The 12,262-nt window shown below is 41.6% G+C and overlaps 1 protein-coding gene across 2 annotated transcripts in view; it reads right to left on the minus strand.

The window, feature by feature from the left end:
- The window catches only part of FAM185A (family with sequence similarity 185 member A), a 56,129-nt gene that overhangs the window by 5,605 nt on the left and 38,262 nt on the right, over positions 1–12,262 (minus strand). The window contains exons 5-6 of one of the 2 annotated variants that reach the window (XM_083183044.1): positions 7,052–7,093; positions 454–549 (exon numbers count right to left, since the gene is read on the minus strand). In XM_083183044.1, the coding sequence (XP_083039170.1) occupies positions 454–549; positions 7,052–7,093 (138 nt within the window). The remainder of the gene's footprint in view (positions 1–453; positions 550–7,051; positions 7,094–12,262) is intronic. The other variant, XM_083183045.1, reaches the window with a different exon arrangement.

Here is a 12,262-nt window from a genome sequence, read left to right on the forward strand (position 1 = left end):
GCATTCAATGTTAAAACTCGTCGGTCGCATCGCATATCTTAAGTTAAGGCATGCGATGGACGCGATTTTTTAGTTGACGGGGAAAAGGCTAAAAATAGCCCTAAAATCGCGTCGGTTGTGTCCATCGCATACCTTAACTTAAGGTATGCAATGACCCACGACGGGCGCCGTGCTAGGAAACAAGTACCGAATAATGCAATACCAAGAATTGCCTCCTCCATCATAGCTTTTGGTATGACACCTTATAGCATGTGTATTGTAAATATGAATCAACTGTTCTGGAAAAACAGAGGACACACCTCTGTGGGGACCAGAAAGCAGCTGTATTTTAGTGGTGGAGTAGTCCAGACAAGAAATTTACTCCAATCTAATATGTTTGTAGAGGTCACAGCTACTGTGTGATGTTCTCTTTCAGATTTATTGGTATTTAAACTCTTGCAATGATATGCTCACCTTTGTCAGATTTCAGATATACCTTGCCAGCCTGACTAACATATACATCTATTGTTCCTTTATTGGTAGCAGCCATTAAGCAACCATCTGTGGAGTCTGAAAAAACAGTTACAGATAAAAACTCAATCAAATACTAACACTTTACTGGTATTATTCAGTCGGCTTCTTTCCACAGAGAAGAAAATATCATGTCCATCCACCAGACGTGCCACATCATAAGCTACATTCATGCAGATTGGATATGACTAGGGTGGCCAATCCCAGGATTTGGCCCTCAAATTGCTGGGATTTCAATTCCATGCCAGGCAGCATCTGAGTGGCAGGGACATTTTATTTTTTATTAAATGGGAGGCCAAGCCAAGCCCAGCCCTTGTTACTAGTTTCCAGAGGAAATAAATGTACTAAGGTAATTACTACGCGTTTTATTTTTACACTGCAATTTAGATTTCAGTTTCAACACACCCCACCTCATTCTAATTCTCTTTGCACATGTTACATCTGCTCCACCTGCAGTGCACATGGTTTTGCCCTTTTTGAGAACAAAATTTGCCCTGCGATCAAGTCTGAATTAGGTCCTAAATGTTTTCCAAAACAGACATGAGTTTCTGAAAGTTTTCATTATACAGGTGTGGCTAAAATAAATAATGAGATTGATGCTATAATTTATGATTAATTATAAGAGTACACAAACTATATTCCCCTTCTGAAGCTTTATTTTCCATTGGTCAAAACCATATTGTAGCTCATTATCTGCAAGCTGTCAACACCTCTGTCGTTTTCTGCTTTTCCTCAGTAACTGATACAAATCGGGTTCCATAGAGTACATATTTGACTTTAGGGAAAAGAAAGAAGTCGCATAGTGCTAGGTATGGCGAGTAAGGAGGGGATTCTACCACTGCAATCGGTTTCTCAGCCAAAAACTGATAGAACAGGGTTGGGGAATCTTTGGCCCTCCAGATTTTTTTGGAACTACACATACCAGCATGCTCTGCTCATTTTTGCTATTTGGCCATGATAAAACATGTTGAGATGCGGAATTCTACAATAACTGGAAACAGTCAAAGTTTACCCCATTCCTATGATAGAAGATAAAACCATTTTTTCGTAACTCTTATGATTATTTTTCACACAATATATAGAACATTTTTGTAATATTGTTGATCGACTTATGCTTTCTGGTACCCAGTTGGCCAAAATAAACACCCTTGATCAAACACCCCCCCCCCCCCAACAATTAATTTTGATATTTAAATTAATATTACAGAAACTTAAAATAATGAATTAATATGTTAAAGTGCCTAATTAAGCAATCATAAGCAGTCTGTAACTGTTTTGTTACTGGGAGCCTACAACATCCCCCAAATTTAATTTGGTAGCCGAGCAATGTGTGCAAAAACCAACTAGACCCCCCCCCCCCCCCCTGTACAAGCTGACACAAACTTTCCTTTAAAATGGGACATTTTGAAAAGCCTGCTCAAGGCTTGCCTGCCATCTGAAGCAGGGTGTGCCAGCTTTGGAAGAAAAGTGCTACATAAATACAAATATTATTACTGCTTCCTTTGAGCAGCATGATCAAGATGGCGCCGCTGATGGCTGCCTAGGAGCTGTGCAGCTCAGCCAAATATGTTCCCTGTGTGATAACTGTACTGTCTTTGCTTGTATTGTTACCTACCTGGCTGTTTCGGCGACCAGTGGCGCCGCTGATGGCTGCCTAGGCGCTGTGCAGCTCGGCGGGCATGTGTTCCTCACATGTAATGTCTTAATGTAATATATGTAATTCCCCCCCCCTTCATCTCTGCTTGATGCTGCACTGTAAATCCACTAAAAATTCCTAGTGTGCGCAAGCATACATGGCCAATAAAGTTGATTCTATTCTATTATTGCTGAAGTTTAGAACATTTATGTAATTATCACATTAACAGATACAGCATTTTCTGCTCCTATACATTTGTTCCATATACTATGAAAGCGAAAAACAGCTCTAAATTCCTTTGGCAGCAGAAGCTAGGGGAATCGAGCATCTGGCTAGACAGGGTAATGTGTGGCCCCAAAATAGGAATATAGAAGTTCAAGCGAATTGCATTGGATTACTATTGGGCAAGAAAAAACCCGATTATAATGAGTGTTATTAGCATTTGTGTTGGTCAATTTTTCAACTGAGCTAAAAGACAGGTTATACAGGAAGCAAGGTGTTGATCAATTTAGCCACCGCCTATGTGTCTGGGATACTTGTGATGTGTGTAGTCAGGCCCAGACCTTTTTATAATTAACTGAGAAACAATGAGGTACTTGGCATAATAATTTTTGACCAAAAAATATGGTCCCATTCATCGCATCTAGGGGACGTCATCATCATCATCATGTGGGTCCCTAACATTTTAATGCTAGAGTCCAAGGCGCAGGACTCCCAAACCAACCACCCCAAGGCACCAGATTAGTGAAAAATAGCAATGAAAGTGTTACATTAGTAACAATAGAAGCTATGTGTTGAGGGTGTTACATACTGTAGGTGAAAATAAATAATTGAGGTGTTGAAAAGTGTTCAGTGGTAGTTTTTTTTTTTTTTTACCAGCATAGCATTTCTCAACACGCCAATTATTTATTTAATAATGTTCCATTACCCTGCTGTAAGTCCTACTTACTATATGTTTAGGCACATAAAGATTTTTTTGCAGCCCCTTAAAGCAGATAAGAGGGGAGAATGTGTTGCTACAGAGGCGATGTGCTGCGAGGACAGGGAAGATATCGGATACAGAAGTGTGATCATGCTAAATCTGTTCCTACAACATAATGGTAGGATGCTGGGAGGGATATGCTATGCACTTTAAGTTAAATGTGATACAACAGTGGCGGAACTCCCGGAGGCAATGGAGTCATCTGCCGCCGGGCGCCAGGCTTAAAGGGGGCACTGGCTCCATTGCCTCCGATGTTCCGATGCATAATTGGGCCGCCGCAGTTATGTTATGCGGGCGTGCACCCGGCCGCAGTTATCTTATGTTATGCGGGCGGGCGCGCACCCCGGGCGCCCCCCCCCCCTCTGTGCGCGACGGCTCACCTCCGTGCGCGACGGCCGCGTCACTGCTCCTGCTCCTCCGTGTGTGTCACCCGGCTGCTGGCAGCTCCTCACTTCTCTGCAGGAGTCGCCTGACATCCGCCGGCGGCCTGAGTGAGCAAGCCAGCAGAAACAGCCGGGAGGGAGACTCAAGCGACGGGATGCCGGCTGGTGAGTGACAGTAACTTATGAGAAAGCCGGCTAGTAGATGCTGCAGCGGCAGCCTGGCCCTGTGAGGGTGAGAAATCAGTGAGAAATCCTGGCCAGCACGCTTCAGTATAAATACTGTTGGAAAAGAGATTATATATATATATATATATATATATATATATATATATATATATATATATATAAAATCGCTTTTCCAACAGGATATTTATACTGAAGTGTGCTGGCTACTGCAGTGTGCTGGTATATAATACTTCAAGGAAAGGGTCGTCCCTCAGAGTCTTTGAAAAGTGAAAACCGTGTATTCAAAACATACAACAAACGTTCTGAGAGTTTACTCTTCATCAGGAAGTTACTGTGCAACAAATAAATATTGTCTTAGCCATGTGAGTCCTCCCCAGCGTCACAGCCCTGCCGCCCGCGGCCCCGCCCCTTCCTTGGGTGGTCCCAGGATTCCGCATCGGGCAGAAGTGACGTCAGCATGCTCAGCTGTGTAGCCGCAGCAACGTTATAAACAAAGACAGACCGGAAGCGGAACCCCCGACCAGCGATGGACGAAGTGGAGCTGCAGGCGGTGTGGCTGTGACAGATGCTGAGGAGTCTTATGGGTAAGAAACTATTTATTTCTCTTGTATTTGTTGCACAGTACCCTGATGAAGAGTAAACTCCCCGAACTGTTGATGTCCTTTTGAGTACACGTTTTTCACTTTTTTTCTCCCAAGTCTCTGGGCGGTATTCAATGTGAATACCTGCGAGGTGCAGCGAATCCTTTTTTGGATTCGCTGCACATTCGCCACGTTCTGGAGCCGGCGGGCTCCGCTATTCAACGAGTCAGGGGCAGCAAGCCCCTGACTGGCGAATATGAGCTCCTGCGGCGATTGCCGCAGGGAGCCTCAGGACGGTGCCAGGCAGAGAGATGGTAGTCTCTCTGCCTAGCCCAGACCTTTGTGGGGGGTTAGGTGTGCTCCCCGGGTGCCAGGCAGCACAGGCTGCCCCCCCGGGGGTGCCAGCAGGCGAGCGTATATTCACTACACAGGATCGTAATGATCGTGCAGTGAATATATGAATATGTAATGAGCGGCTCCGCTCTGGCGCCACCTGCTGGATGCTGTGTAAAAAAATAATAAAAAAAAAAAATATTATTTTTAAAATTAAATATATATTCATGTGCTTACAGCACATGAATAAAAATAGCATGCCCCTCAGAATAAAATTCCTGATTTTTTGACACCAAATGTAAAAAAACAAAAACACTTTATTTTAAAAGTTCACATTCCACTTCACCATAAAAAGATAGCGATTGCTACTCGGTGAATTATGGCGAAAAAAAACCTTCAAATGTATTCGCCATGTGGTCATTGAATAGGGTGATTCACCGTTTTTGACAGAAATTCGCCAAACAGCACAAATTCGCCATAAAAACCTGGCGAATCAGCTTCATTGAATACCGCCCTCTGAGTGTCACCTCTTTCCTGGAAGCACCTATCGACTTGGGGGGTCACCGGAGTACCGGAGGTCAGTGTGGATTATATATGTATATATATATATAGATAGATAGTTCATTGGCGGCGGCACTCAAACAGGCTTGTTGAAATAATACAGCATCGAAACATTGCTGTGGTTTACAATAAACACTTCAAGTAATTCTATGGTCGGAGTGCTATTCTTATATAAAGCGAGTGGGCACCCGCCGAAGTAATCAACTATTTATTGGAGCGCCGGACCCTCAAGCAGATATATATGTGTGTGTGTGTGTGTGTGTGTGTGTGTGTTTCTGTATATATTCCCATACCCACTAAGTTTGTGTATGTGGTTGTTTATGTATATTGTCCATTGCACTTGTGAATTATATATATATATAGAGAGGGAGAGGGAGAGAGAGGGGGAGGGAGGGAGGGGGAGAGAGAGAGAGAGAGAGAGAGAGAGAGAGAGAGAGAGAGAGAGAGAGAGAGAGAGAGAGAGAGAGAGAGAGAGAGAGAGAGAGAGAGAGAGAGAGAGAGAGAGAGAGAGAGAGAAGCAAAACGGCACTCAGATGCATAAGGAATGATGCTGTGCAGGGTCCAAGGGGGATAATGATAGACAGCACTTATCTATTTGGGTCAGCCTTGCTGAAAGCAGTTGATATTGCTAATGTGGCTTACTCCCCCTTCTAAAATCATTTTTGCAAGTTTCACACCCTGTATTAGGCCCATGACCTTACTGGAGACAGACACCTTACTGAATGAGCTATTTGGGGGGGCACCAGTACTTACCTTGCCTCCGGGCAACTGGGATGAACTTACGCCACTGTGATACAAGAGAGGAGCATGGCTTACTACCTACATGGCATGACTATGTGGGATGACCAAGCCACCTGAAGCGATGCATGCTTTCACATACTTCTGTCTCCATGGGGAAATTGTAACCATTTAATGAAGTATTTTAAAGCAGTTCCTATTTTTTTGTAGTAAAGTGTTAAAAGCAGTTGTAAACCTTTTCCACACTTTGCTCAAACTAATTTGTAATACTGAACAGTAGTTTATAAAAAAACACACTAATATGTACATTTTGTTCACGCTCTCCAAGTTGTCATGATGCTACAAGCAGATGCACACTTTAAATCTACAGAAATTGTACCCACCGGGTACGAGAAGCAATACCCCCAAAATACTTGTGCCTATAGCAGTGGTTCCCAAACTTTTTAAAATCACGACACCTTAGAGCATCAGAATTTTTTTTCACGGCACCCCTAGTCCAAAAGTTTCTTATTCTGTATATTGATTTGTATGTCATACATGGGTTTATTTATGGGTGAGGGACAGGATTAGCTTCTGTTTGTCCACATATTTTATTATTGGTAGCCCACCAGCAATGTTTTTGCCTTTTACAATGACCATAAATAATTTCAATTGCCTCTAGACCACTAATCCAAGGCACCCCTGCAAGTCTCCCAAGGCACCCCAGGGAGACTGGGCACACAGTTTGGGAACCACTGGCCTATAGGGAAGCACAGCAGTGAATATACCGCAGCCTTTCTGAAATGTCCCCAGCCGTTCTAAAGGTTTTAGAATACTAATGGTACTCTCACATGAGCATTAACTAAACCAATTATGTGCCTATTGTGTTGGAGTTATGAATGCACATATTTAGATTAACTGAACAATGTTCAACTACTGTATATGAAGAATGAAAATGAATGAAACTGGTAACCCTAAAAAAGGAGCCTTGGAGGTCACAGCCATACATAATATCGGGAGTCACTATACTTTTGATCTGCTGGCAATCAGTAGTTTTGTGTAGCCGTACAACAGGAAGTGCCATGTAGTACTGTCACTGTAACACCTACATGCTGGAAAACAGAAAAATATCATGGAATGATCAGGTACAGTGAATGCATACCTACTGTAATATTCCCATGTTCTGTATTGAGCTTCGTATCACCTATAAGAAGCAAATTAAAAATACTCTTAAAATCTGTACTAATCAAAAGGTCTCATAACACCATCAAAAACATACAAATATATATTTTTTTGTATTAGACCATGTAATAACATTTATTTTCAGGTTGTTTCTTATTAGTGGGATATACAGCATATTCTCTCTCTATATATATATATATATATATATATATATATATATATATATATATATATATATATATATATATATATATATATATATATATATATAGCAAAAAACTCCGGCACTCTGGCTTTATGCTCTCAAATATTGTTCTTCCCCCGGTGCCCTCCTCAGACCTTTTCAGGTCTATATAAACCAGGGATGGGGAACCTTCGGCCCTCCAGATGTTGATGAACTACACATCCCAGCATGCCCTACAACAGTTTTAGCATGGCCAAATAGCAAAAATGTAGCAGGGCATGCTGGGATGTGTAGTTTAACAACAGCTGGAGGGCCGAAGGTTCCCCATCCCTGATATAAACAATCGAATAGGCAATAAGGCGTCACTCAGGGTTTTTCTTCAGGTGCAAAAAAGCGGATTTATTCCGACATGTTTCGGGCTACTTTGCCCGTCCTCAGGGAACCGCTTTTTTGCACCTGAAGAAAAACCCTGAGTGACGCCTTATTGCCTATTCGATTGTGTATATATATATATATATATATATATATATATATATATATATATATATATATATATATATATATATATATATATATATATATATATATATATATATATATATATATATATATATATATATTCCATCATGCCCTCACAGCATTTTAGTACTTCCAAATACCAAAACTGCTGGGACATGTAGTTTCAAGGCAGCTAGAAAGCCACAGGTTGACCACAGGCCTGTTTTATGTCTTCCAGTTTAATTCCACCCTCAAAAAAATATAGTGTGTGTGTGTGTGTGTGTGTGCGTAATATATGTGTGTTACCAAATTTAGGGGAGTAGTCAATCCTGGCCGCTATTTTCGGTATAGCGGTCGTTTACGAAATTATTAGGTCGAATGTCATTCTACCTATTCAATGTGAGCTCCCTTTTTGTGACTGGCGGAATATATTCCACCAGTCGGAAAGTCCCGGCATCGTCGAATACAAGTGCTGATAGTCTGAAACGGCTGCAGGTTCGACAGTCCAGCCGCAGCGTCTGAGTCTGTGCTCGCCCACGCTGCGGGCCTAGTGGCTCGCTACGCTTGCCACACTATCTAAAATCAACTCCATGCCAACATGGATAGTGGGGGTATGAACTATCCATGTTGACATGGAGTTACGTTTATTTTAGATAGTTTGTTGCGAGCGTAGAACCCGGAAGTAGCACGGCGCCATGCTGGCACCGTGAAGCTACACAAGTACCAAGTATTGTTATGCTATATTTCTTTCCTTTAATGGGGAAAGGGAATCTTTATTTTATTTTTTTTAAATGTAAGCACTCATGGATAGTGCAAAGTACAATGAGATCCAACAGACTTCAGTCTACTTGAAAGCGAAAAAGGTATATACACAGTGGGCGATATATTGAATGATATTGACCCTTCTGCATATCATCGTTCATAATATTGCCCACTGTGTACACAACAGACAATGCGTGTTCCAGCAGGTCATTAACTCATTGTCTGTACATGCAGGTCAATTTTGACTTCATCTTCAATGCCTGCATGTAAAGAGCAAGATCCCAGTGCATCACTAAACAATATTGTTAACAAGGTCATTCAGTATGTATGCTCAATCGTTTGCCAGCAGTTCAAGGTTATATACTTGCCGATTTTGCTCATGAAGCAAATCGGCCTTAAAGCTTGAAAAAAAAAAAGCGGTACTTGTGTGTTATCACTGCGCACAATTTAATCTAAATCGCATACAATATCGCATACGAAATCGTATGCGATTTAGCGGCTGATATTATCCGCGATGCGATTAAGCGGCCGATTTTCTGCCGATTTGCATGCTATTCCATCCCCACTATCCGTCAGCCCGAAGCGTGGCAAGCTGACGCGGTACGCGTCCTCCCGACCTGTTCATACCCCCACTATCGACGTCGGCTTGGAGTTGATTTTATAAAGCGTGGCAAGCGCAGCGAGCCCCGCGAGGGGACGTGTAAAACGATCTCGAAGCGTGGCGAGCGCACGCGAAATACACGAAAAGTAATCTGTGTCCGCTCACCACCCTTCGGGATGGTTTTACGCGTCCCCTCGCTGGGCTCGCCACACTTCAGGCTCGGTGGCTCGCTGCGCTTTATAAAATAAACTCCACGCCGATGTGGATAGTGGGGGTATGAACAGGTCGGAAGGACGCGTACCATGTCCGCTCGCCACACTTTGGGCTGACTTGGATAGTGGGGGTGTGCAAGGATGGAATAGCATGCAAATCGGCGGAAAATCGGCCGCTAAATCGCATCCGATTTTTTGCATGTGATTTGCGGCCAATTTCGCGGGTACCATGACAATACACAGTACCAAAAAAGCCAATCTACAAGTTAGACAATTAAACCAATCACAAGGCTACAGCAACATTTTTCAGCTTTTATATACTTAGAAAAAAAAAAATCTGCAAGTTGTAAAATTAAAGTTTGAAATTTGACTTCTTGTAGGTTTGTAATAAAAATATTGCCTGGAACAATCTGTATGATTTGTAATCAAAAACAAATTTGTTGACTTATTAGGTGCTGAATACTTTTTCAAGCCTATCTATATACATACACTACCGTTCGAAAGTTTGGGGTCACCTAGACAATTAAGTGTTTTACATGAAAACTGACTTATTTATCAAATGAGTTGCAAAATGTATAGAACATATAGTCAAGACATTGGCAAGGTTAAAATTAATGATTATTATTTAAAATAATAGTTTTGTTCTTCAATCTTTGCTTTCGTCAAAGAATGCTTTTTTCAGCAATTAAAGCATTGCAGACCTTTGGCATTCTAGCTGTTAATTTGATGAGGTAATCGGATGAAATTTCACCCCACACTTCCGGAAACACCTCCCATAAGTTGGATTGGCTTGATGGGCACTTCTTGCGTACCAACAGCTCAATGGGGTTGAGATCTGGTGACTGTACTGGCTACTCCATTACAGACAGAATACCAGCTGCCTGCCTCTTCCCTAAATAGTTTTTACATTATTTGGAGGTGTGCTTTGGGACATTGTCCTGTTGGAGAAGGAAATTGGCTCCAATCAAGCGCTGCCCACAGGGTATGGCATGGCGTTGCAAAGTGGAGTGATAGCCTTTCTTATTCAAAATCCCTTTTACCTTGCACACACTCACATTTTACCAGCACCAAAGCCGCCCAGGACCATCACATTACCTCCACCATGCTTGACAGATGGCATCAGGCACTCTTCCAGCATCTGTTCACTTGTTCTGCATCTCACAAATGTTCTTCTGTGTGATCCAGACACCTTAAAACGTAATCTGTCCCACTTCTCTGGTTACACTACTCTGGTTACAGCCTGTTTGTGCTGTTCTCTGGAGGGAGTAGTACACACCATTGTATTAAATGTTAAGTTTCTTGACAATTTCTCACATGAGATTGCCTTCATTTTGAAGAAGAATAGACTGGAGTTTCACAGTTCAAAGTTCTTTTTTCTGGCCATTTTGAGTATAATCAAACCCACAAATTTAATGCTCCAGATACTAAACTAGCTCAAAGACCCGTTTTATAGCTTCTCTAAACAAGCAAACCCATTTTCAGCTGTGCCAACATAATTGCACATGGGTTTTCTAATTATCAATTAATTTTCTAACGCCATTAGCAAACAATGTACCATTAGAACACTGGCATGATGGCTGCAGGAAATGGGCCTCTATATACTAATGTAGCTATTCCTTGTAGCTAAACCAGATGTTTGCAGCTAGGAGTCATTTACCACATCAACAATGTATAAAGTGTAATCCTTATTAATTTAATGTTATCGTCTTTAAAAAAAAAAAAAAAAAAAAATAAATGATTTTTTTGTTGTTCAAAAATAAAGGAAATTTCTAAGTGACCCCAAACTTTTGAACGGTAGTGTAATTACAAAACATAAATTACATTATTGCATAGTGACCACAACAGGATCAAGGGCTCCATCTGCAAGAGCTTACATTCTTAAGGTAATGTGGGTGGATATACAGAGTGAGAGGAGAGCAGAGTTGAAGAGTGCAGAGCCTGGGGAGTAAGTCCAATAAATTCATTTTATGACTCGTTTAAAAGGCAGGAGGCAAGTCAGCTCAAGTGTGAGAGGGAAGGTGTCTAGTAGGGCACAGCCACATTTAATTATACTAACTGCTGCTTATATCCAGGGTATTTCCAGAAAAAGAGCAGACATGGTATTTGTATATATGTAAACTACACAAAATGATAAATCTCTTAGCGAATACATTTAAACTGTTAAAATACAGCCAACACATTTACATGCTGCCAAAATAGATTTCTGTGGAAATGAAATTAGTCATCCTTCCTGATTTGTGTTTTCATCCTGGAATTATTATATAATAAAGAGAATACTATGATTTGAGGAGTACTGTACACATCATGTTACGGTTACACAACAGTTGAATGGCAAGTGAAGAATAAGGAAGATTAAAAAAAAAAAAAAAAAAGTATGGAATAAATGTACCATCTGAGGAGTGGGTGCTCTCGATCCTCAGGACCCCAAACAGTTCACACTCAGCTGTGTATCACACCATTTTAAAAATCCATCAAACCTGCACTGTTGGTGTGCTTGGAGGACCGTGGTTGGGAATGCCTGCTCTAGAATGTCATCTGAATGTAAATGCATCTGAATCTCTCCCATACATTGTAAGAAGTAGTGTCACTCTAGGAAGATCTAGACCAGGCATGTCCAAACTATGGCCCTCCAGCTGTTGTGAATCTACAAGTCCCATCATGCCCTGCCACAGTTTTGATATAAGGGAATGCTAAAACTATGGCAAGGCATGCTGGGATGTGTAGTTTCACAACAGCTGGAGGGCCACAATTTGGACATGCCTGATCTAGGAGATCTGAGTGGGCGATGTGACGCACAGGACAGTGCATCACCATCACTATGGGGTTTACACACAGAGTGATGTGTGCTTTAATTAATAGTAAACAGCAAAAAAATCACCCTATGTCTATGCCCCTTTAGTCTCTACCACTCTAGACTTATATTTTTATAACATT

This window comes from Crinia signifera, chromosome 4 (genome assembly GCF_055691185.1).
Source record: "Crinia signifera chromosome 4, ASM5569118v1, whole genome shotgun sequence".
Lineage (NCBI taxonomy): Eukaryota > Metazoa > Chordata > Amphibia > Anura > Myobatrachidae > Crinia > Crinia signifera.